The sequence below is a fragment of the Macaca mulatta genome, chromosome 16, assembly GCF_049350105.2.
Source record: "Macaca mulatta isolate MMU2019108-1 chromosome 16, T2T-MMU8v2.0, whole genome shotgun sequence".
Taxonomy (NCBI): Eukaryota; Metazoa; Chordata; class Mammalia; order Primates; family Cercopithecidae; genus Macaca; species Macaca mulatta.
In genome coordinates, this window is record NC_133421.1 from 87,959,252 (window position 1) to 87,983,362 (window position 24,111).

A 24,111-nucleotide genomic window follows, 5' to 3' on the forward strand; every position below is an offset into this window, starting at 1 on the left:
ATACCTGAGCCATTCTGTCACTCTGTCTGAACTCCCTTTGAAATATTGTTTCAGCCGGGCGCGGTGGCTCACGCCTGTAATCCCAGCACTTTGGGAGGCCGAGGCGGGCGGATCACGAGGTCAGGAGATCGAGACCATCCTGGCTAACACGGTGAAACCCCGTCTCTACTAAAAATAAAAAAAATTAGTCGGGCGAGGTGGTGGGTGCCTGTAGTTCCAGCTACTTGGGAGGCTGAGGCAGGAGAATGGCGTGAACCCGGGAGGCAGAGCTCGCAGTGAGCTGAGATCGTGCCACTGCACTCCAGCCTGGGCGACTGAGTGAGACTCTGCCTCAAAAAAAAAAAAAAAAGAAATATTGTTTCAATAACTGCTAGGCTGGTTTTCCCTTCCTGACTATATTGCTCAAACCAACAAGAGCCTAGCGGAGGAAAGCATGGCCAAAAACACCCCAAGAAGACAGCCTTGGCTTCACCTCCAAGGGCCACCATCCGGGAGGATGTCCTCAGACCTCTGACCCCCTCTGTTCAGGCCCTGCCCTGCTCTGTGTGGCGACCCAGAGGAAGCCTCCTCTTCGTTTAAAATTTAACCCCAGACCTTACTGATGGCTGCCCAGCCTGTCCCTTCCACCTGCGTGGCTGCCCACGCGGGGTTGCTCATGGGGCTACTCCTGGGTGGGGGGAGGGGGTGCCTCTCAGCGGCTCCTCTGCCTCCCACCCCCACTGGCACTCGACGCCTGTCCTAGAAGATTCTTTCTGCCTGTTTGCTCCGTGAGTGGCTGGCCAGGCAGAGGCCGGCCTTGCTGGAGGGGGCATTTGTAATTATGAGCGAATCCAAAGCAAGGTTTTTTCCTTCCTCAGCCCCCGGCCCAGCCGCGGGGCCCACGCACTACACTTGCCGTCTGGTTGGTCCTCAGGACTGATACAGGACCCCAGGGCCAGCCCGTGCCAGGCTCCTATGCTTCCAGGAGCCCAGGAGCGCGGGTGGGTGGTCCTGCTTCCCGGCCGGCCATCCTCCTGGGGTCTGTCTCTGGCGGACCCTCCCTCCTCCTCCCAAGCCCTGCACAGCCCGGCCAGACAGGCGCGTCCCATTTGGTTGCTGAAGAGCCGGGGTTCAGGGAGATTAAGCAACGTGCCCAGGGCACGTGGGGACGCTGGGATTGAAGCCCAGGTTCCAGGTTCGCCGCGCGGCTCCCGACTTCCTCTCCTTTCTCCCAGGTGCGAGCTCCCTGCGACCCCAGGGGGCCCGCTAGGCCAGTGCGCGGGCAGGAGCGGGGACGTGCCCAGAAGAGCCTCGAGCGCCGCCGCGCCCGCCCCCCGGCTCCAGCGTCCCCCGCCCCCCGGCTCCCGGCTCCGCGCGTCCCCCGCCACCCCCCGGGCCCCGCTACCCCCGTCCCCACCCGCCGGCCGCCCCCATGGCCCGGCTGCGTGTGCTGCTCCTGGCCGCCGCCCTCGGTGAGCTGCTCAGCTTCGCGCTCCTGGCCGCCGCGGTCGCCAGCGACTACTGGTACATCCTGGAGGTGACGGACGCCGGCAATGGCAGCGCCGGGCCCGGGCGCGCAGAGCTGCTCTCCTCGCACTCGGGGCTCTGGCGCGTCTGCGAAGGTAACCGGCCACCCCGCCGGCCCTCCTCCCTCCGCGACCTCTTCCCTCCGACACCCCCGTAACCCCGCCCCGCCCGTGTCACCCCGCCCGTGTCGCCCCGCCAGACCCCCTCCCAGGACCCGTCCCTTGCATCCCGCTCTGCCCCAGGGTGTCTCTCAGCTCCCTCCCCATCACCCTCCGTCACCCTCCAAAATTGACAGTCCAGGGGCTACAGGAGGGAGGGAGCCCTGTTCAGGGCCCCTCACAGCCGGAGGAGGGGGCTGTGGGGCGAGGGTCGGGGAGGGAAGCCTCCAGGTGTGTAGCTGGGGGGCCTCATCCAAGTCACCAGGGGTTGTTTCTTGATCGCCCTCCCCGGGGTTTGGGCCTTGCAGCCCCTTGTCCCCTTCCCTGTCAGGCACCGTCAGAGCTGCTCACCCCACACATACTGATGCCGCGGGGACAGGGGTTCCAAATGTGTGCAGAGGCTTCAGAGCACAGGGAGAGAGGAGGCTGCAGGGTCCACAGGGCCCCCTCCATTCCCCCCAGCTCCCTCCTCAGGAGCTGCGGCGCCTGGGGAGCTTCCCCTGCACAGGGGGCTGGCATGGCAAGGAGGTCTGAGTGTGAGTGAGTGTGTGTGCGCATCTGAATATGTGTGCATGTGCTGAATATAACATGTGTGAGCACCTGGCTGTGTATGTAAATATGAATGTGAGTGTGTGTAGTTGTGTGTGCATGTTAGTGTGCATGTATGTGCATGTGAGAGTGTGTGGGCATGTATGAGTGAGTGCAAGTGTGGGTGGTACGCGTGTGCTGGTGGCTTCCTCAGTGCAACTGGGGAGGAGTTAGGAGCCGTGTGCTCATCCATCCGATAGACTGTGCCTAACTGTGCTACAAAGACCTTCTGACATGCACCTGTGTGCAGGTGTGCACACGCATGTGCCTATGCAGGTGGCTCTGCACGTGTGTGAGAACCAGAGTATGTATGCCCACATGACACGAGTCAGGAAGATTCTGGAGCAAGGCTTCCCAGGAACCCGTTTTGCACACACCTTTTTCCTGACCCAAAGGAAAGCCTGAGTTCCACACACAAACGCATTACAAGGACCCCTGCCTGACGGACTCTGAGGGAGCCTCCATGGAGCGTTTGAAATTTTAAAAATGCATCTGTGCAGGCATAACTTGCATGTGAAAATAAGGCGAAAGGTCTTGGGCCTTTCATCCCACTTGGAGTCCCAGCCCCGAGTTTCAGCATGAGAGAGAAGGTGGCAGGGCCCTGTGGTGCCGGGGGGTCCCCTGGGCTCGGGTAGGCTGCTGGGTGCCTCACAGCATCCAGGCCCCAGGCTTTGAGGCCTCTGTTTCCCAGGGCAGAACAGCTGCATCCCGCTGGTCGACCCTTTCGCCAGTGAGAGCCTGGACGTCTCCACCTCGGTGCAGCACCTCGTCTGTGAGTCGTGGGTGGGGCTGCCTCGTCCTTTCCAAATATTCAGGCAAGGCTGGATCCCAGCCATCCCCATCCCCATCCCGCAGCACTGCTTCCACTGCCCCTGCATCTCCAAGAGGACATTTCCCCGCAGACCTGTCCCAGTGCTGTGCTACTGTGCCTAACCACAGGTGCCCGGCTCCCAGCCTGTCCTCTTTTCCCCTGTCTCAGTTTCCCTCTCAGTGGCGAAGGCTCATTCTTTGTTGTTGGGGAAGTCAGGCAGCTCCGAGCGTGGCTGGATACTGTGGGCACTGCAGACTCCTGGCTCCCCATTTAGGACTCGGTTCTTCCAGATGGCCTGCTGTCTACCTGACTGGCACCTTCCCCCTGGTGGGTCGGGGGACATGCGAGGCCTGGGATGGGGGTTGGGAGGGTTCTGGGGACGCCTCCCTCTCCCGGCCTTAGGAAGCCCCTGCCAGGGCGAGAGGGGGCCACTGGGAAGGTCCAGTGGTTTTCACGGAGATGGGCGTCAGCCGCTTTTCCTGAGAAGATGAAGCACCATGTCACTGTCCTCTGGCAGACAAGCGCTGAAGGGCCTACCTGGACCAGAATTCTCACCTGAGCCCCCTCTCCTGCAGTGCTGCACCGCGCAGTCATGGTGGTCCTGCCCCTGAGCCTGGTCCTTCTCGTATGCGGCTGGATCTGCGGCCTGCTCAGCTCCCTGGCCCAGAGCGCGCCTCTGCTGCTCTTCACCGGCTGCTACTTCCTGCTGGGGGGTGAGTCTGGGGCCCTGGGAGAGTGGCTCCAAAGACGGGAGCTGGGCCACAGGTTCCGGGAGTGGCGTGCTGCCTCTACTGTTGCCCTCGTCCCCTGCTTCCCTCTGGGCAGGTGCTGAGCCTGGTGATGGAGCCATGGCAGGCAGCTCCCTGTGGTTCCAGAAGGTACCCATGTATATTTGTTCTCACATCGCTATAAAGAAATGCCTGAGACTGAGTAATTTATAAAGAAAAGAGGTTTAGGCTGGGCGCGGTGGCTCATGCCTGTAATCCCAGAACTTTGGGAGGCTGAGGTGGGTAGATCATCTGACGTCAGGAGTTCAAGACCAGCCTGACCAACATGGTGAAACCCCATCTTTACTAAAAATACAAAAATTAGCTAGGCTAATAAAGAAAAGAGGTTTAATCGGCTCATGGTTCTGCACACTGTAGAGGAAGCATGATGCTGGCATCTGCTTTGCTTCTGGGGAGGCTTCAGGAAAATGACAATCACGGGCGGAAGGCCAAGTCAGGGAGCCAGCATTTCACATGGCTGGGACAGGAGGAAGAGAGTAGGGAGGTGCTACACACTTTTTTTTTTCTTTTTTTTGAGATGGAGTTTTGCTCTTGTTGCCCAGGCTGGAGTGCAATCGCATGATCGCAGCTCACTGCAACCTCCGCATCCCGGGTTCAAGCGATTCTCCTGCCTCAGCCTCCTGAGTAGCTGGGATTACAGGCATGTGCCACCACACCCAGCTAATTTTGTATTTTGGGTAGAGACAGGGTCTCTCCATGTTGGTCAGGCTGATCTCAAACTCCTGACCTCAGATAATCCACCTGCCTCAGCCTCCCTAAGTGCCGGGATTACAGGTGTGAGCCACTGCGCCCAGCTGGGTGCTACATACTTTTAAACAACCAGATCTCAGCACTCACTCACTATCCAGAGAATAGCACCAAGGGAAATGTTGCTAACCCATTCATGAGAAGCCACCGCCATGATCCAGTCACCTCCCTCCAGGCCCCACCTCCAACACTGGGGATTACCATTTCACATGAGATTCGGGCTGGGACGCCAAACCATAGCACTGGGATAGGAGCAGGGCTTCTGGCTGTGGGTCAGAGCCTCGGACAGGGAGGAGCACCAGGGTCCAAGCTTCTTGGCGGGGGTGGGGGGATGAGGGCCTCCAGGGCAACCCCAGGACCTGCTTTGCTGGGTCAGATCATGCTGGGGGACCTGGGGCCAGCCCCTTACCACACCTTCTCCTTCCCACACTGCCCTGGTGGGAGAAGCAAGGGCTCAGGGGTTTGGCAGAGACGAGGCAGGGCCAGGCATGAAGGCAGGTGCAACGGGGCACCAGAGGCCTCAGCTCTGACCCCAGCACAAGCTGAGACTGTAACCGGTAACTACCCATCCACTGACATGGCTCCAGCTCTGACTACATGCCGAGTGCTGGCCAGGTGCTCCTCCGAAGCTCCTCAGTCCCAGCTGCAGATGAGAAATCTGAGGCCTGGAGAGGGACGAGGGCCTGGGCTCCAATCCCGCTGTGCTGTCTCCTCAGTTTCCACCGACTGCCCAGCGCTAGCTGTTGTGGAAGGTAGACTGGGGGCTCCAGACGGTCTGTCCTCAGCCGCCCCTGTCAACCAAGGCCAGGCCTGGTGTCTCAGGCCAGCTCCACTGTCAAGGCCGTGGCCACAAGGAGCGGACCGTCCAGGGCTGGGGGCACCCTCCCTGCTTCTCTGGGAGGCCTCTGCCACTGAGGAGGCCCGGCTGGGTGCAGAGATTGGGGAAGCCAGCAGCCCTGGCATTGATCACAGGCCACATGAGAGCAACATTGAAGTCAAGGTCTCCTCTAGACGATGAAATCAGGAAGAATCCGAATGACCGGACCCTGGAGCCCATCTGTGAGTGTTCAAAATCCAATCACGAGGACCTTCGGGGCCAGCGACAGGAGTAATCGGATTGGGATTGTAACCGGGAGACAGTGACGGGAATGATTGGGTCGGGATTGTAACCGGAAGAACTTACAGGGACACGGACCCTCTGCATTGTGCCTGGGAGCGAAGGCACCGGCTAGGAGGCGGAGGGGCTGGAGGTAGCTGGTGGATGGGTAGGGGTTCCACTGCGACTCCAGCCTCCCCAGGCAGAGGGGGCCTCCACTCCTAGAATGAGGGTCAGCTGTGGGCCGAAGCACAGAGGGGTCTCAGGATGTCACACCAAGGGCACCTGCCTAGGGTCAGCTCAGCCCTCACCCCTCACTAGCACTGCAAGGAGCGGGAGGGAGATGGAGCACCCCAGACGGATTGGGTGCCCTTCCCTGAGACAGGATCATGGGGGGCCTGGAGGACCGACAGGGCCTGTGGTGACACAGTCCTCTAGAGTTTCCCAGCTTGAGGCTGCAGGTGCCAGCTGCGGAGGCCTCCTTTAGGAGGCGGGAGGCTGACTGGGAGGTCTGCCAGGAGCTGAGCCCAGGCCCCCTCACCAGGGAGTCGGGAGGCACTTCAGGTCCCAGCGTGGAAACTTACTCTTCGCCTTCATTTTGGGAGAAAGGCCGTGTCCTCGGCCAGTCTACAGGAGGCAGCTGGTGTTTGGAGAGGGCTCAGCTGGTGGGGCGGCCTGCCAGGAAGTGGGGCCTTGGGCTGCAGCTGAGGCCAGTGCCGCAGGCAGAGACAGGCACCTCCTGCCGCGCAGTCAACCCCCGCTGCTGGGGGCTGGCCCCCGCCCCTGCTTCTCCCAGGGCCTGCTTCATTCTATTTGGCTTCACATTCCTCCCCAAAGTAAATCCATCATTTCTGTTGCTACACTGCCCAGCCGGGCAGGCACCTATATGTCCTCCCTCCCCCGGCCTCCCCATGCCGTCTTCTTCCCACTCTTCCCAGGGGAATCACAGAAGCCCAGGCTGGGCTGTGCCCCTTCACTGGGCACCAGTGAGATCCAGACCTGGCCCTGAACGTCAGCTTGGGTCAGTGGCCTTCTTTTGGCTGGACAGTGCCCAGAGGGGACCCTGTGTACCCAGGAAGTGCCTGTGGGGAAATCAGGGCCACCTGCCCCCCTGGCTAACATTCCCTACAGTCGGCACCCAGGACAGGCTTTCTCATCAGCCTGAAGCTGTGGGAAGGGGGTGGCACTCCGGGCTGGCTCCTCCAAGCCCAGCGGACAGGAAAACACCCTGGGGGCATGGGCTGAGTCCCCTGCCCAGCTCTTCGCTGGACCCTGAACTGCTGGATGAAACCTGGTGCCTGCCACCCTGTGCAAAGCTCGGCTTCATTCCTTTGACAACAGCTTTGACCACGTGGAGAGTGGGAGGGAGGAGCGAGGAGGGCCCAGGGCAGGCCTCCTCCCCTGAGGAAGGGCCCGAAACTCAGAGCTGGGAGGACAGGGGGGCTCTGGAAGGAGAGTCGGAGGGGGATGTTAGCCCCAGAGGTAGAGAGGGCGAAGGTGTGAGGAAGAGGAGGCGGGGGTGCAGGGCAGGGACTCACTCTGCTCAGAGCACTGGGCAACCCTGCTGCCAGCAGAGGCCATGGCTGTCTGTGTGTGAATGTGTGCGAATGTGTACGTGTACATGTGTGTGCATGTGCGTGTGTGTATGGGCGTGTGTGTGTGTATGGGCGTGTGTGTGCTGGGGGCCATGGAGGGTACAGGGTGTGTGGGGGCAGTTATGTGAGTGGGAACCATGTTGAGGGGCAGGTGGCACTGTTTGCGGAGGCTTTGTGGGATGAGGTCTCTGGGGTTTGAGGACTGAATTGCAGCCTCTTAAAGCTCCACTCCCCCAAATGCAGTTGACTACCTTGGGGTCCTGTCTGACCCCAAGCAGGAGTTGGTGTCTGGGGGCCAGGTTGATCGCCAGGCAAGGCTAACCAGGACAGGAAGGGTGGTGTGCTGCCTGCAGCTCTGCCTGAATGCCAGCGGGGCGGGGATGCTGAGGCGGTATCTGCAGGACCACCTGGGCCTGGGCCCGCTGGAGCAGATACAGAGCAGCTGCCCGCCCCATCTCTCCCCCAGGTGTCCTGACCCTGGTGGGGGTCAGCATCTACATCAGCTACTCGCACCTGGCCTTCGCGGAGACGGCGCGGCAGTACGGCCCACAGCACGTGCAGGGCGTCCGCGTCAGCTTCGGCTGGTCCATGGCCCTGGCCTGGGGCTCCTGTGCCTCAGAGGCATTCAGCGGAGCCCTCCTGCTCTCGGCAGCCCGGACCCTCAGCCTGAGCCCCCCACTCTGTAGTCATCTGAGCCCCCAGCAGGTGGGAGGGAGGTGAGAGGGGGCTGTGTTTCTCTTTGCACCTCCTGGGATTGGCTGTCAGGGCCAGGGCCCCTTGAGAGTCTGGGAATCCCTTCCCTGGGTCTGGCTGGGGTCCTGGCCAGAAAGCAGCCCTGGGGGGTGACAAGGGGTGGGGGACAGAGCCAAGAATCCAGCTCAGGTTTCTCCATAGATATTTGGGGCGGCTCCCCTGCCCCGGCAGGCTCGTTAGGGACTAACTGGTTCAACTGCCTCTTAAAGATGAGAAGAGCCAGTCCAGAAAGAGGAAGTGGCCCAGGTGACACAGGCTGAGTGGCAGAGTTGGGTGGGGGCCTCTCAAGGGTGTGGCCTGAACTCGCCCCTCCCCCAGCAGGCTCATGAGCCACTGCTGCCCCCCGTTCCTAAGGACCTGGGAGAAAAGTAGGAGTCTGTTAAATGCGGTGGGGCTGGGCTCCATGCTGCTCTCCAGTCCCACAGTGGCCCTACTCAATGGCTACCCTTTATCCATTTTACAGAGGGGGAGACTGAGGCCCAGAGTGGCAGAGGGACCCACCCAGATCACCCGGTACCAGAGAAATGCCATTTCAGGCCAAGGCTTCCCTGGCCTCGTTCTGTCCACTCTCCCCGGAGGGCCGGCTTAGTGGAGAAGAGGCTGAGGAGAGGGCCCGAGAGTCCCCTCCGACTTGCAGGTGTGGGGGGCGAGGAGCTGAGCCAGCCAGATGTGCCCCTCCGTCCGCTCCCTTGTTTTCAAGCCTGCTAGGTACTTTTCACTGAACACTTCTGGGGAGAGCAGGCGCCCATGTCTCTGTCCTTGTCCTGGCACAGGCTCTGCTGCTTCCGGCCCCCGACCCTTCCCCTCTTCAGCAACCCGGGGGAGGTATGCCATTGTGAGTGCCCTGGTGGGCACACTGAGCTGGCAGAGATGGAAGTCCCAGAAGGGTGGCATGGGGGTGTCATGCCATGGTGGAGGAGTTTGGGGCCACTCCTTGCTTGCCTCAAAGGGGGCCTGGCTGAGGGGGCTTCTTGACCACAGGGACCCGGGCTGCCTGGGGTGGTGCAGGGCTAGGCCTGGAGTTTGGGATGCAGACTTGTTAAACAGAGGGCAGAACCCCAGGTTGGGAGGGGCTCAGCTTGCAGGCCCAGGCCCACTGCAGGTCCCAGAAAGAGATAGGTGAGAACAGGAATGGCCAGCACACACCTGGGTCCCCTCGGACCACAAAAGCTGGGGCACGCCCACCGTTATGCAGATGGACAGTTGAGGCGGCCGCAGGAGAAGGGTTCCCAGGGCCTGTGCAACATGTGGAAGCAGTAAACAGCCCCGTTTGGGGTTTGGGGGCCCTTCCTGAGTCTTGAGAAGTGTGCTGGGGAAGGTGGCGGCCTCTTGTAGCTTGATCTTCCTCCTCTCTGCCCCACCCCGAGGTCTCCTTATTGATTCAAAGGTTAAGGAAGCTCCTGGGAGCTCCAGGCGGTGGCACAGTTTTGGTGAGGCCCAGTGAGGACCAATCTGGGCGGGGTGAGCCCGGCCTCCTCTTCCTCCTGGCGTTTGAACGTTTACCATTCCATGTGGGAACATCGTGCCTATTTGTTCTTACGTAAATCACTTGTGCTGTGTGCAATATAAGCCTTTTATTTTGCTAGAATTTTTCAAAATGGGTAACACATTCCTGTCTGTCATAAACAGTACAAAGGTGAGCAAACACTGTCACCAGCTGTGCACGTGTCCGTCCATCCAGAGGTGTTCTGAGAGCGTGTGTGCACGTGTGTGTCCACTGTGAAGTCATCTGCAGACACACAAGCCTACTTATTCCAAGGTCAGCACAGGGAGGCCGGGGCCTGGGGCTCCGTGTTGGAAACGAGGGCTGGCTTTGTGGGCATGTCCTCTCAGCTTGGGGGGAAAGGTGTGGGGGACTCCTTCTCTCCTCCTCCTGGCCCCCCGCCTCTGCTGAGGAGGCTTCTCCCGGGGGTTTGCTGGGAAGCCAGGGGTGTGAACCTAACTTCAGGCTTCTCACGGCAGATGGGCTTGGTCTCTGGGGATAGGACACTGGGGAAGACACACCGGGGAGGGGCTGCTGGGACCAGCAGAGTTCCCGGAGAGTGTGTGTGTCGGGGGGATGTGCTGCTTGCACCTTCCCTTCCAGAACAGACCTGCCCACCTTGCCTCCACCTGTTCTAGGGGGTGTGGAATTCAGCCAGGCCAGGTAACTTCTTCACTCTCTCATTGGCCAGCCACAGCCCTCACCCTCTGATTGGCCAACCCTCACCCTGTAGTTGGCCAGTGGACTCCCTCATGCTCTGATTGGCTAGTCAACTCCTTCACTCTGATTGGCCAGCCACATCCCTCACCCTCTGATTAGCTAGTTGACGCCACTCTGGCCAGTTAATGCGCCACACTGGCCAGTTAATGCGCCACACTCTCTGATTGGCCAGTGTTCCTCCCCCTCTGATTGGCCAGTTAACTCCTCACTCACTGGCTAGTCTCCACGGTGATTGGCCCAAGGGTTCTGTCTGTGTTCATGGTTCTCTGAGTGTCAGGCTTTGCAGATGTGATTAAGAGGCGGATGAGTGCCTCCCAGGGAAGAGACAGTGCATGGTTCAAGGTCACCCAGAATAGACAACATAACATCAGGCTCAAATGGTGCTGCATTGTTTACAGCAAGAGGAGAGCGCCTGTGCATCCAATCCCCTTGTAGTGGTGGTTCCCACGGTTGGATCCACTGGCCCAAGTGGGCCTCTTTCTTCGATTTTTCTTAGAACTTTTCAAAATAGGTAACACATGCCTGTGTGTCACAAACAGCACAAAGGCGAGTAAACACTGTCACCAGCTGTGCGCCCGTCTGTCCATCCAGAGGTGTCCTGTGCGTGTGTGTGAGCAAGCGTGTGCGCATGCCGGAAAGCAGCCCTGACTCAGAGGCCCTTCCCCCAGCATCGAAGGTTCTTGCTCCTCTCACCACAGCAAAGCCCTTTCTCCAGGGGTGGCCCAGCTCCGCCAGGTCCTGGGTGTACTTGCATCCCACTCTGGCACGTTTATCTGCACCACCTGGTGGGTGCCCCTGCCAGGGGCCTGACCTCTGTGAGGACAGGGGCCTCTCATGAGCTCAGGCCCTTTGCCCAGCTGGCATTTATAAATGCAGTAGGCAGCCCCCAAAAGAGCCCTCATCTGTCCTTATCTCCTGGTGCTCACCCCTCTGTCGGCCTTACCACACTGAGTCAGAGCTGACTTGGGTGTCAAGTAAGAAGTACCAGCGTGGGAAGAGGTCATAAAACGCAGCTTCTGCCTCGGTCTCAGACCGCTCACCCTAGGGGAAGCAAGTCATCAGACTGCGAAGACACCCAGGAAGCCCTGAGGAGATGTTCACGTGGGCAGCACTGAGGCTTCCGCCACCAGCAGCAGCAGCGCGTCAGCTGTGTGAGCACACCGCCTGCAAGAGGATTATTCAGCTAATGCAGTTCTCACTGATGTCCTGACTACAGCCTCGTGAGAAACTCCAAGCCAGAACTTTCCAGCTGTAAGCCACTCCCAAATTCCGCCTCTCCCCGCTTTCTTTTGAGATAGGGTCTCACTCTGTCACCTAGGCTGGATAGCAATGGCTCCGTCTCCGCTCACTGAGGCATGGCCCTCCTGGGCTCAAGCGAGCCTCCCACCTTAGCCTCTCAAGTAGCTGGGGCCACAGGTGTGAGCCACCAGGCTTGGTTACTTTCTTTTTTGAGATGGAGTTTTTGCTCTGTCGCCCAGGCTGGAGTGCAGTGGTGCGATCTTGGCTCACTGCAACCTCCGCCTCCCAAGTTCAAGTGATTCTCCTGCCTCAGCCTCCCGGTAGCTGGGATTACAGACGCACGCCACTGTGCCTGGCTGATTTTTGTATTTTTAGTAGAGATGGGGTTTTACCATGTTGGCCAGGCTGATCTCCAACTCCTGACCTCAGGCGATACCCGCCCCCCGCCACTTCGGCCTCCCAAAGTGCTGGGATTACAGACCAGCCACCACACCCGGCCACCTGGCTACTTTTTGTTTTTATTTACATAGAGATGGAGTTTCACCATGTTGGCCAGGCTGGTCTCAAACTTCTGAGCTCAAGCAGTCCACCTGCCTTGGCCTTCCGAAGTGCTGGGATTGACTATGGGTGTGCATGAGCTGCCACACCTGGCTCACTCTCCAATTCCTACCCTGCAGTGCGATGGGAAATGATTGTTGCTTTAAGGCACTATGTTTTGGGGTCACTTGTGCAGCAATGGATATATAATGCACTTTGGCTGGTGCTTGCCCCAGACAGGTCAGTAAGGGAGACATGGAATTACAGGGGCTTAGAGCTGCTGGCTTTCTTCTTCTTCTTTTTTTTTTTTTTTTTTTTTGCTTTGAGACAGAGTCTCCCTCTTGTCGCCCAGGCTGGAGTGCAGTGGTGCGATCTCGGCTCACCGCAACCTCCGCCTCCCAGATTTTAGTGATTCTCCTGCCTCAGCCTCCTGAGTAGCTGGGATTACAGGCACCTGCTACCACGCCCTGCTAATTTTTGTGCTCTTAGTGCAGGTGGGATTTCTCCATGTTGGCCAGGCTGGTCTTGAACTCCTGACCTCAGGTGATCCACCTGCCTCCCAAAGTGTTGGGTTACAGGTGTGAGACTTGCTGACTTTCTTTTGATTTTCTGAGTTACCACCTTCTCAAGCACAGGAGAGCAGTTCTGGGGCCCTGGGAACTCCTGTATACTTGATCTTCCACAGTATGGATCTGGATTCTTCTGTTTTTTTTGTTTTTTTTTTTTTTTTGAGACGGAGTCTCGCTCTGTCGCCCAGGCTGGAGTGCAGTGGCCAGATCTCAGCTCACTGCAAGCTCCGCCTCCCGGGTTCCTGCCATTTTCCTGCCTCAGCCTCCCGAGTAGCTGGGACTACAGGCGCCCGCCACCTCGCCCGGCTAGGTTTTTGTATTTTTTAGTACAGACGGGGTTTCACCGTGTTCGCCAGGATGGTCTCGATCTCCTGACCTCGTGATCCGCCCGTCTCGGCCTCCCAAAGTGCTGGGATTACAGGCTTGAGCCACCGCGCCCGGCCGGATCTGGATTCTTCTAAGAGATGGAAGGACAGAGGGAGACTGCCCTTTGCTTGCCACGTGGACTCTTCTCCCCTTACACTCACTGAAGTCCAAGATTTCCACCATCCTGTGGTTTCTTTCTTTTTTTTTTTTTTTTGAGACAGAGTTTCACTCTGTTCTCTGGTGCCCAGGCTGGAGTGCAATGGCGTGATCTCGGCTCACTGCAACCTCCGCCTCCCAGGTTCAAGTGATTCTCCTGCCTCAGCCTCTCAAGTAGCTGGGATTACAGGCATGTGCCACCACGCCCAGCTAATTTTGTATTTTTAGTAGAGATGGGGTTTCTCCATGTTGGTCAGGCTGGTCTCACACTCCCGATCTCAGGTGATCCTCCCACCTCAGCCTCTCTAAGTGCTGGGATTACAGGCGTGAGCCACCATGCCCGGCCCATGCTGTGGTTTCTCATAGCTCTTCCTCTAGTCCAGGCCCTCTCCTGAACTCTGTGCTTATATTCCTGGCAACTTCTTCATCACCTCTTCTTGGGGTCTCAAAGTTAACACTCTTAAGCTGAAGTCTCTACTTGACCATTCTAGAACTAATCCTCCTTCTGCGATTCCTATTAAGGGCTTTCTAAAGCACTGATGTGACTGTGTATCTCCCCTCTTTAATACACATACACACACACACAGATTTATATACATATATACATATCCAGAATGAAATAGACAAAAAATATTAATGGTTATTCTTGGATGATAAAAATATAGGTAATTTTTTGGCCAGGCACGGTGGCTCATGCCTGTAATCCCAGCACTTTGGGAGGCTGAGGTGGGCGGATCACATGGTCAGGAGATCAGGACCATCCTGGCTAACACGGTGAAACCTCATCTCTACTAAAAATACAAAAACTTAGCCGGGCGTGGTTGCGGGCGCCTGTAGTCCCAGCTACTCGGGAGATTGAGGCAGGAGAATGGTGTGAACCTGGGAGGTGGAGCTTGCAGTGAGCCGAGATAGCGCCAGCCTGGGTGACAGAGCAAGACTCCGTCTCAGATTTATATATATATATATATATATATATACACACACACACACACACACACACACATATATATATGTAATTTTTATTTTATTCTTTTTTTTTTTTTTTTTTTTTTTTGAGACGGAATCTCACTCTCTTGCCCAGGCTGAAGTGCAGTGGTGGGATCTCAGCTCACTGCAACCTCTGACTCCCAGGTTCAAGCACTTCTTCTGCTTCAGCTCCCCTGAGTAGCTGGGATTATAAGCACCCACTACCAGGCCTGGATAATTTTTTTTGTTTTTAGTAGAGACAGGGTTTCACTATATTGGCCAGGCTGGTCTCAAACTCCTGACCTCAGGTGATCCACCTGCCTCAGCCTGCCAAAGTGCTGGGATTACAGGCATGAGCCACCAGCCTGGCCTCTTTATTCCTTTTTAATATTATCACAAGTTATTTATACTTCCTTTCTCTTGTTCTTGATCAGTCTCATTAGAGGTTTATCAATTTTATTACTCTTTTCAAAGAACCATCTTTTGTTTATCTGGATATTTCTCTTGATTTATCTCCCTCTTCACTAATTCTCTCTCCAGCTGTGTCTCATCTACTGTTAAACCTATCTACTGAGTTCTTAAGTTATCGTATTTTTCAGTTTTAGAATTTCCATGTGGCCTTCTTAAAGTTTCAAGATTCCTGCCAAATTTTTTATCTTGCCTTATAATTCCTTGAATATTTTATTTTTTATTTTTTTGAGATGGGATCTCTCTGTGTCACCCAGGCTGGAATGCAGTAGCACAATCTTAGTTCACTGCAACCTCCACCTCCTGGGCTCAAGCAATCCTCTCACCTCAGTCTCCCACGTAGCTGGGTCTACAGGTGCACACTGTCACACCTGGCTAATTTTTGTACTTTTTTTTTTTTTTTTTTTTTGAGACGGAGTCTCGCTCTGTCACCCAGGCTGGAGTGCAGTGGCCGGATCTCAGCTCGCTGCAAGCTCCGCCTCCCGGGTTTACGCCATTCTCCTGCCTCAGCCTCCCAAGTAGCTGGGACTACAGGCGCCTGCCACCTCGCCCGGCTAAGTTTTTTGTATTTTTTTAGTAGAGACGGGGTTTCACTGTGTTAGCCAGGATGGTCTCGATCTCCTGACCTCGTGATCCGCCCGTCTCGGCCTCCCAAAGTGCTGGGATTACAGGCTTGAGCCACCGCGCCCGGCCTAATTTTTGTACTTTTAAGTAGAAACAGGGTTTTGCCATGTTGCCCAGGCTGGTTTCAAACTCTTGGGTTCAAGCAATCTGCCTGCCTCGGACTCCCAAAATGCTGGGATTACAAGCATGAGCCACCACACCCAGCCTAGAATATTTAATTTAATTAATTAATTTTATTTTGAGACGGAGTCTCACTGTCACCCAGGCTGGAGTGCAGTGGGGCAATCTTGGCTAATTGCAACCTCTGCCTCCTGGATTCAAGCAATTCTCCTGCCTCAGCCTCCAGAGTAGCTGAGATTACAGGTGTGTGTCACCATGCCCAGCTAATTTTTGTATTTTTAGTAGAGATGGAGTTTCACCATGTTGGCCAGGCTGGTCTCAAACTCCTGATCTCAAGTGTTCCACCCACCTTGGCTTCCCAAAGTGCTGGGATTACAGGCGTGAGCCACCACACTCAAGCTATTTATTTATTTTTTTAGAGGTGGGTCTTGCTCTATCACCCAGGCTGGAGTGCAGTGGCATGATCATGGTTCACTGCAGCCTTGAACTCCTGGTCTCAAGTGATCCTCCCATCTCAGCCTCCTGGGTAGCTGGGAGTACAGGCACAAGCCACTTCATTATCTGGGTCACCTAAGGGTCTGTTTCTTTTGTTTTGTTTTGTTTTGTTTTTTTTGGAGACAGTCTTGCTCTGTCACACAGGTTGGAGTGCAGTGGTGTGATCTCGGCTCACTGCAACCTCCACCTCCTGGGTTCAAATGATTTACTTTCCTCAGCCTCCCGAATAGCTGGGATTACAGGCCCACACCACCATGCCCAGCTATTTTTTTTTTTTTTTTAATTTTTAGTAGAGATGGAGTTTCACCATGTGGGCCAGGCTGGTCTTGAACTCCTGACCTCAAGTGATCTGCCCGCCTCTGCCTCCCAAAGTGCTGGAATTGGAGGCATGAGCCACCATGCCTGGCCTCTTTTGTCCATTTTTTTTTTCTTCTCATTTTCAATCACATCTTGTCCCATTGTATGACTGGTTATTTCTGATTGAGTGGGGGCATCCCATATGAATAACTGTAGAGGAAATTGGAGGCTCTGGGAGGCGTCATCTTCCTCCAGAGAAGACAGATCTTTACTTCTGGCAGGCGGCCAGACGGTCAACTTCCAATTGCCCTTACTCCTAGTGGGTGGCCCCTCAGGGACCCAACCCAACCCAAAGCTTGAGGGTTAGGGGACGCTTACGAGGGTCTTTCAGCAGGCCTTGAACTTCAGCTTCTGCCCCTCAGCCCTGTGTGCCTGTGAAAAGCTCTACTCCGTTCCTCAGCTCCTAAGCAGCTGTGTAGAGGAAAAGTGTCCCAAATGCCAGGCTCACCTCTCTAGGTTCCCTCTTCTCCCAATCTTGACCTCACAATTCATGACTGCCTTGCAGGCCCTTTAGTACTATCAGATTGATTGTTTGTTGAGATGGGGTCTCCCTCTGTCGCCCAGGCTGGAATGCAGTGGTGTGATCTTAGCTCACTACAGCCTCCACCTCCTGGACTTAAGTGATCCTCCTACCCCAGGCGCTCACGTAGCTGGGACCACAGATGCACACCCCACAATGCCTGGCTTTTTTTTTTTTTTTTTTTTTTGAGTGAGTCTGCCTGAATTACCCTAAGAATTGCTAAAAGTGAGAGTTACTCCCAAATCATCTACAATACAGACATATTATTTTATTAAGCAGAGTAATTTCTTTTTCTTTTTCTTTTTTTTCTTTTTTTTTTTTTGAGATGGAGTCTTGCTCTGTCACCCAGGCTGGAGTGCAGTGGTGCAATCTTGGCTCACTGCAACCTCCACCTCCCAAGTTCAAGCGATTCTCTCACCTCTGCCTCCCGAGTAGCTGGGATTACAGGCGTGCACCACCATGCCTGGCTAATTTTTGTATATTTAGTAGAGATGGGGTTTCACCATGTTGGCCAGGCTGGTCTCCAACTCCTGACCTCAAGTGATCTGCCTGCCTCGGCCTCCCAGAGTGCTGGTGGCTCACGCCACCATGCCCGGGCCTGAGTCATTTATTTCCTAAAAAGGAAAAGACATATTAGAGGACCACAAGATAAAGTGGAAATCCCTCACCACAGCAGGTAAAGCCCTCACCATCAAGTTACCATATCCCTTACTGCTTCCTTCTCACGGTTCCCTTCCTGAACTCAGGAAGCCGTCACTGGCCACGCGGCCCTGAACAAAGGGCTCCTCTGTGACCCAGAGTGAAGGCCGGCCCTGCTGCCTCCCGAGCTCTGGTGATGGGAGCTAGAAGGGTGTCCTTCCTGTCCCTGCACCCTGTCCCAGACACTGGAGGAACTCAGGGTGTGCTGACAAGCACGGGGGAGGTCCTGACCCTGAGTGTTGTGGGGGTGAAGGGGATCAAAGAGCCCCAGGAGCAGGTAACGCCTCCTCCGCTGCCTGCTTGCTGGGAGCACCTCCACTCCCTGCTTCCATCCCAGCCCAGGCACAGGGTCCGGTCACTCTGTCCTCAGGACTCCAACGGCCTCAGCACAAACTCCCACTTCCTCAGCACCAGTTCAGTGTCCCGTGCCCAGATGTCGTGGTGCCACACGGCGACTGCTCTGTCCATAGGAACAGCGGCATGCACACCACGTGGCCAGTGTGGGCCATCTCATCAGCGCTCCCAGCCCGCAACCCAGCCACACTCACCATCACTATGTCTGTCTCCGTGAAGGTGGGATCAAGGGAGCAGATGGACAACACCAGCTCCTGGAGTCCTAGGCCAGGCCCTGAGGTGAGTGGAGACCACCCCAGGCTCTGACCCTGACCCCATTGCCCAGAGAGGTCACCCGGGAGGCAGGGGGCAGTCCAGTTGCCGTGGGGGAAGGAAGAGCCTGGCCTTTGCAGTCACACAGACTGGGCTCTGCTGCGTTTAGCTGTGTGATCTCAGACAAACCTATGACCTCTCTGGGCCTCTGTTTCCTCATTGTGAAGTAGGGACGTCAGGGGGTTGTTGGAGGACTCAGTGAAGAGATGAAAGACCCGGGTTAGAGGCTCTGCCAGACTCTGTGGAGCATTACAATTCTGGCCATCCACCGAGGGCTTCCTCAGGCTGGACTCTGCACTGAGTAGGGCCTGCTGAAGTAGCTGGTGCCCTGGGTCCCGCCCTAGTGACTCAACGGCCACCCTGAGTCCCAGGGTCCAGAAGCCTGCAGACCTGCTGGGGGACCCTCCACGGCACAGCTCAAGCCAAGTCAGAGGAAGCACAGGGAAGCAAGGGTGGGGTGTCCTGTCCAGGCACCTTTGGTGAATCTCTGGGCGTTCCCGTGGTCCCGCTACAGTGCCTGCTCTGTGTCAGCCAGTCCCACCAGGGCCGCCGCGGCCAGCACCCCCACCTGGTGCACGCCTCCACCCAGGGCTTTTTGGAGGCACCAAGCTTCTTCAATGAAGTCCTTGAGCCTCCCAGCACCCTACTGGGGCGCCCAGGCCCTGGGAGGTGGCGAGGAGAGACTCCTGCCAGCCCACATCCCTGTCCTTGGCCCGGGGTAGGCACAGATGCATAGCCCTGTCTGCAGAGGTGTTAAAGGGGAACCTGGGGCTGGCTGCCAGGGATGGAGCTCAGGAATCCAACACTGCCTCCTGCTGGGGCGCCCCACCCCACCTGTCTGTGGGAGGCCAGCCCAGGGCTTTCCCACCTCGGAGAGGCAGAAAGACACAGAGTCACAGTGCTCCACGATGTGGGTGGTGGGACATGCAGGGCCAGTGCCATGTTCATCAGCTGGGCCCCATCCAGGTGGACCTGGGCCCTGTAGGTCTGGGCCAGGAGGTGCACCTGGAGATGAGGTGCACCTGGGGATGAGGTGCAGGCAGTCAGAGGGGCCGGGCCTGAGAGAGGCATAGAGGGAAGGAGGGGTCTGGGCTTAGCTGCCTGAGGAATCATGAGGGATCAGGAGACCTGGCTGGTGACTGGCTCTGGCGATCTGGGACCTGAGCAGTCAGGCTGTGCTGCCTGAGCCTCCGTGCTGGGCTCTGGGAGGGGCTGGGGGTGCACATTTAACCCAGCTTTGTCGCACACTGACCATGGGCCAAATGCTAGCCGTGGGCCAAGGGTAAATGTGTGTCACCGCATTTAGGCTTCACGACAACTCAAGGGAGACGCTACTGCTCCCATTTCACAGGCAAGGAACGAAAGGCTTGGAGGGTTAGGCTGCTGTCTAATTAGTGTCTGGTAAACAGCAGAGCTCAGACACTGCGGCCTCCTCACCTTGCATGTGGGTGGCAAGGACCAGGTGGAGGGCACTCACACACGCTCGTTCCTACAGCCTGACGGGGCGCGTGTTTCCAGGCCAAGGCAGCAGACCCTGGTGCTGCTCTGGGACTCGGCTCTCGGGGCTTGGAGGTGGGGGCATCTCTGCTCTTGGGCTGCTGCAGGCACTAGGGGCCCTGGCCTGGGGCAATAATTCCCTTTGTGTCTCAGCCTAGGACCATACATGTGTCCTTCCTGAGACAGGTCTGGCCACTGATGGGTGCCCATGGCACAAATCAGAGGGGACTGAACCCCAGGATGGGCCAGGGGCACAGGAAGCCAGGATCAGGCTGGTGGAGGGCGCACAGTGGTGGCGCCGGGCCTACCTGGTGTAGGTAGTCGATGGAGAGGACCTGGCCCCCGCAGGGTGCTGTGTGAGTTCTCCAGGCAAATGAGCTTGCAGACCTGGTAGTAGGTGCTCCGGAGGCCCCATGTGATCATCCTCTCCAGCTCAGCCAGGTCCAGTGTGCCATGGGGCAGGTCTGGAAGGGAGTGGGAGTACACTCTAGCAATCTGTGGGTCAGGGAGGAGATGAGGGCTGAGGGCTCCAGGGGCACCTCCTGGCGGAGTGGGGGGCTCCTCTGGAGTAAGGAGCCAGACCCTGAGTCCTGTGCCGGCTCCCCCGAGCCCTGGGCCTTGGAGCCTTTCCTCTGTTCTGTGCACCTGGACAGACGTCACAGCTGGGGGGCACTGGACCCCTCCCCTGTTAACTCTTCAGATGCTGCTGTCTGACTCCTGTCGGGAGCGCGGGAGTGCTCTGAGTGCCCACTAGAGGGCAGCAGGCACCAAGCACCGCCCAGGTGTCTGCCTGGCAAGCCTGGGGCCAGCCCCAGCCGCTGCCGCCCCCACGTGGCAAATCTGGGGCTCTGCTCTCCTTCCTTCCTCCCCTGGAGAGGCCACCATCCCAGCCAGCTTCTCCGTGGCTGTCCCTTCCTTCCCTCTGCAGGTCTCAGCCTGGGGCCTTACCCCTGAGCAGCCTGCGCTGGCTGAAGGATGCCCAGGGCCCCAGGTGAGCAGTGCCTGCTCCTTACCTGAGCCGCCCCCACTCTGCTCATAGATGTGGAGGTGGCACTCCTGCCCAAGGAGGAGCTGGGAGCCCCAGCACCGGCAGTGACACATCACTGAGACAGAAGGAGGGCACGTCTTGGCACTGAGTCTGGAGGCATGTGGCCCTGCTCAGTGTGGCCAGGCTGAGCCCTAAGGCTACAGCCAACTCAAGTGCCTGAGGCCGGCAAGGAAACAGCACCTTCAAGACACCTCAGTGCTACGGGCCGGAAAACCATCCCGTTAAACACACAAGTCTAGGATGGCCACGCTGTGCTGGGAATCGCTGGGCCACGCCCAGCCTGCACACCTGCACCCCGAGGCCCTTCTGCAGAGCATCACCTGCTGGAGAAGCTGCTGTAATGCTGCTTCTGGGTGGACAAGTCGCCAAGGCACCTGCAGGCGTCAGACCCTGGCAGGAAACAGATGGCACGCATACACTGGGAAACTGGCAGTGTTTAATCATGGGATGGTTTACTGAGGGGGAGGCAGGAGCAGGGAAGCCCGGAGGACAGGCCTGAGGGGTGAGAGGAAGGCGTGGCTGCAGGAACCCAGAGCCAGGGCTGTGTGGGGAGGTCCCTGGTGTTGGCTCAAAGGCCCTGGGGACCCTCGGAAGAGGAGCTGGGGAGGAGCAGACCTGTAGCCCCCACTCTCTTCCTCCCCCATCTCTTTCCAGGGCTCCCCACCGGCTGAACCAAACAGAAATGCAGGAATGTGGTCCATGAGTGTCACAGCTCCCCGTATGCACTGAGGACCCGCTGGGTAGACAGAAGTCACCCTGTGCTCACCAGAGATGAGGTTGGCCATAGTGTTGGAGGGCACAAAGAGGGTGCGCTCCAGCCCTAGCAGCTCCACAGGCATTTCTTGCAGCTCTGTGGAGGGACAGGGAAGCCATTGTGCTCGCACACTCGGGTGTCAGCGCCGTCCACACTGCTTTCCCTGTGTCACTTGGGCCAGAGCATGCCCTGAGCCCAGGTGAGGCCCCTAGCCCGAGGCTCCGGTGAGCGGCCAAGTGGGTTTGGAGCCCTGTCCACCAGCTGCACACTCTGTGGGCTTAGGAACCACACATCCAGCTCCACAGGGCCCTCAGTGAACTCTGCACCCCACCTCCCCAGGGCCATGGCCTCTCCCTGCTCCCCCCAAGAACCTCTCTTGTGGTTTGAACCCATCTCTGGCAGGCCTCACACCTGTCTCACTTCCTCTCCCCTCAGCCCTTTGCAGGTGGGGCCTGTGGTTTCTCTGCTGACTTCCTTTCCTCATCAGGAGGGGTGACTGGGGGGCTGGACAGGGCATGAGGGTGCAGCTGGAGGGTGAGGAAGGCTCCCACTCTTGCTGTAAAGCCCACTGTGGTCCCCCGCAACTGTGGCATCAAGTCCTTAGCATGACACTCAGGGCTGGCGTGACCTGGCCTCTGCCCCCAGTTCCTCAGAGCCTCCTGCACTCTCCACTCCTGCCACATACCCACCTGAGCCCTGAAGACCTTTCTCACTAGTCTGCTTCTGCTCCTGAAGCCCCTGCCCTGTGAGCCGGCACTTCCTTCCCTGCCTGGGTTGCTTCCACTCAGCCTGCAGGAGGGTTCCTCTGGGAAGGACCCTTCCCCATGAGCCACAGCCTCTCCCCATCCTCTGCTTTCCAGGGCACCCTCTATAGACTCCCGTCAACTCAAGCACCTCCCCAGCCTCCCCTTGCGTGGCAGTGACTTGTTGACATGTGAGGCTGCCTGGGAGCATGGAGGTCAGCATCTCCGGCCACACTAGGCGGCAGCTGGATACATGCTCAGCCCCAGCCACCCCTTAACAGACGGGACCTTGGGATCCAACTGGCGACCCCATGGTTTGTCCTGTCCTAGCTGAGGGGTGTGCACACCCCAGCAGTCAAAGTGGTTCACTATGGCAACTCACAACCCAGGGCTGGGGCTGGGGGTCACTGTACCCTGGAGACACTCCCTAGGTCATTATAACCCACTCCTTGGGAGGTGCAGCCTGTAGAACCTGCCCCTTTCTACATCTATTTTCCGTTTGCCTTCTGTGGGGGAAGGCAGTGCAGGAGAACAGTTGTGGGTTTCAGAGTCAGAAGACCCTTGGTTCAAACCTTGGTTCTGCCATTTACTAAGTATGCGGCCTGGAGCGCCTCCCTCTACATCTCAGAGCCCTCCTGTGCAAGACTGGACATCACCCATTTCAGGGGGCAGCTGGGTGACAATGCAGGGCACACACAACCACCTGGTGAGCCTGTAGAAATACAGGTTCTCCTCAGCGGGCCCTGAGAATCTGCATTTCTTTTCTTTCCTTTTTTTTTTTTTTTTTTTTTTTTTTGAGACATAGCCTTGCTCTGTCCCCCAGACTTGAGTGCAGTAGCGTCCGGCTCACCGCAAGCTCCGCCTCCCGGGTTCATGCCATTCTCCTGCCTCAGCCTCCCGAGTGGCTGGGACTACAGGTGCCTGCCACCACTCCTGGCTGATTTCTTTTTGTATTTTTAGTAGAGACAGGGTTTCACCGTGTTAGCCAGGATGGTCTCAATCTCCTGACCTCATGATCTGCCTGCCTCGGCCTCCCAAAGTGCTGGGATTACAGGCTTGAGCCACTGCGCCTGGTCTTTCTTTCTTTCTTTCTTTTTGAGATGGAGTCTCGCTCTTGTTGTGCAGGCTGGACTGCAGTGGGACGATCTCAGCTCATTGCAACCTCTGCCTCCCAGGTTCAAGTGATTCTCCTGCCTCAGCCTCCTGAGAAGCTGGGATTACAGGCGCCCACCACCACACCCGGCTAATTTTTGTATTTTTAGTAGAGATGGGGTTTCACCATGTTGGCCAGGCTGGTCTCGAACTGCTGACCTCGTGATCCTCCCACCTTGGCCTCTCAAAATGCTAGGATTACAGGCATGAGCCACTGTGCCCGGCCGGAATCTGCATTTCTAACTTTCAGATAACAGCCGCACGCACGCAGAGGGCAAGCCTATCCTGTGGCAGGTGTTCATTAAACCCATTTATGTCGGAGGTTGCAATTTTTTGAATTGTTGCCATCAGACCTTGGCGATGACCTTGAGCAGTAGGCTATAAATACCTCCCAGATGCTTAGTGTTCCAATAATGGAACACTAGGCATAAATGGGTTTTAAGCTCCAGCAGAGCCACCTCCCCTGCGTCCCAGTCCACCACGGACAGCGCTCTGTTGCCGCCTCCACGACCCCAGGCCTGCACGCCGGTCTTCGCCGTAGTCGTCCCCCACGACCGCCTCGGCCATGGCGCGCCTCATGGGCGGCCCGGGCGTGGTCACCGTGTCGCTGCGCAGGCCCACCACGGGGGCTGCGACCCCCGCGCGGCTCCCAGACCCCCGCGCCCGGAGAGCCCCATGTACCGGGGCCGCCGCTCGGGCCAGTCTGCGGAGCATGGCGCGGACAGCGCCCGGATCCCCATCCCGACGGGAGCTGCTGACTTTTGTACTCCCCAGCTAGGGCGGCGGGAGCGGCGGGGTCGGTGCGGCCAGAATTCCTAGAGCGGGGAAGCAGCCGCCCTGGGCCGGGGGGCCAGAGAGCGGGACCCGTGGCACGCTGGGAGTTGTAGTTC

The 24,111-nt window shown here is 57.5% G+C and overlaps 1 protein-coding gene and 1 pseudogene across 5 annotated transcripts; one reads left to right on the forward strand and one right to left on the reverse strand.

The window, feature by feature from the left end:
* The first annotated feature begins 799 nt into the window (after positions 1-799).
* TMEM235 (transmembrane protein 235) lies at positions 800-22,819 on the forward strand. Of its 4 annotated transcripts, XM_077973069.1 has the most exons (12): positions 800-1,601; positions 2,944-3,024; positions 3,108-3,191; positions 3,639-3,776; positions 5,135-5,234; positions 5,536-5,657; positions 7,756-8,005; positions 8,506-8,750; positions 9,672-9,801; positions 11,277-11,496; positions 17,832-17,994; positions 21,227-22,819. In XM_077973069.1, the coding sequence occupies exons 1-8, from the start codon at positions 1,412-1,414 to the stop codon at positions 8,516-8,518; spliced, it is 978 nt and encodes a 325-aa protein (XP_077829195.1). In that variant the 5' UTR covers positions 800-1,411; the 3' UTR covers positions 8,519-8,750; positions 9,672-9,801; positions 11,277-11,496; positions 17,832-17,994; positions 21,227-22,819. The 4 variants fall into 4 exon arrangements, with proteins under 4 accessions (XP_077829195.1, XP_077829197.1, XP_077829196.1 ...); XM_077973071.1 differs by lacking the exons at positions 3,108-3,191; positions 5,135-5,234; positions 5,536-5,657; positions 8,506-8,750; positions 21,227-22,819 and adding an exon at positions 3,280-3,390 and having other exon boundaries at positions 7,756-7,994; positions 17,832-19,873; XM_077973070.1 differs by lacking the exons at positions 3,108-3,191; positions 5,135-5,234; positions 5,536-5,657; ... (2 more) ...; positions 17,832-17,994; positions 21,227-22,819 and adding an exon at positions 3,280-3,390 and having other exon boundaries at positions 7,756-7,994; positions 8,506-8,766.
* Positions 16,911-24,041, reverse strand: LOC144336002 (uncharacterized; annotated as a pseudogene). The gene is made up of 7 exons (XR_013407391.1): positions 23,746-24,041; positions 21,339-21,422; positions 20,544-20,627; positions 19,833-20,024; positions 18,896-19,032; positions 18,502-18,689; positions 16,911-17,977 (listed from the first exon to the last, which is right to left on the reverse strand). The product of XR_013407391.1 is annotated as an uncharacterized LOC144336002 (transcript).
* Positions 24,042-24,111: the final 70 nt, after the last annotated feature.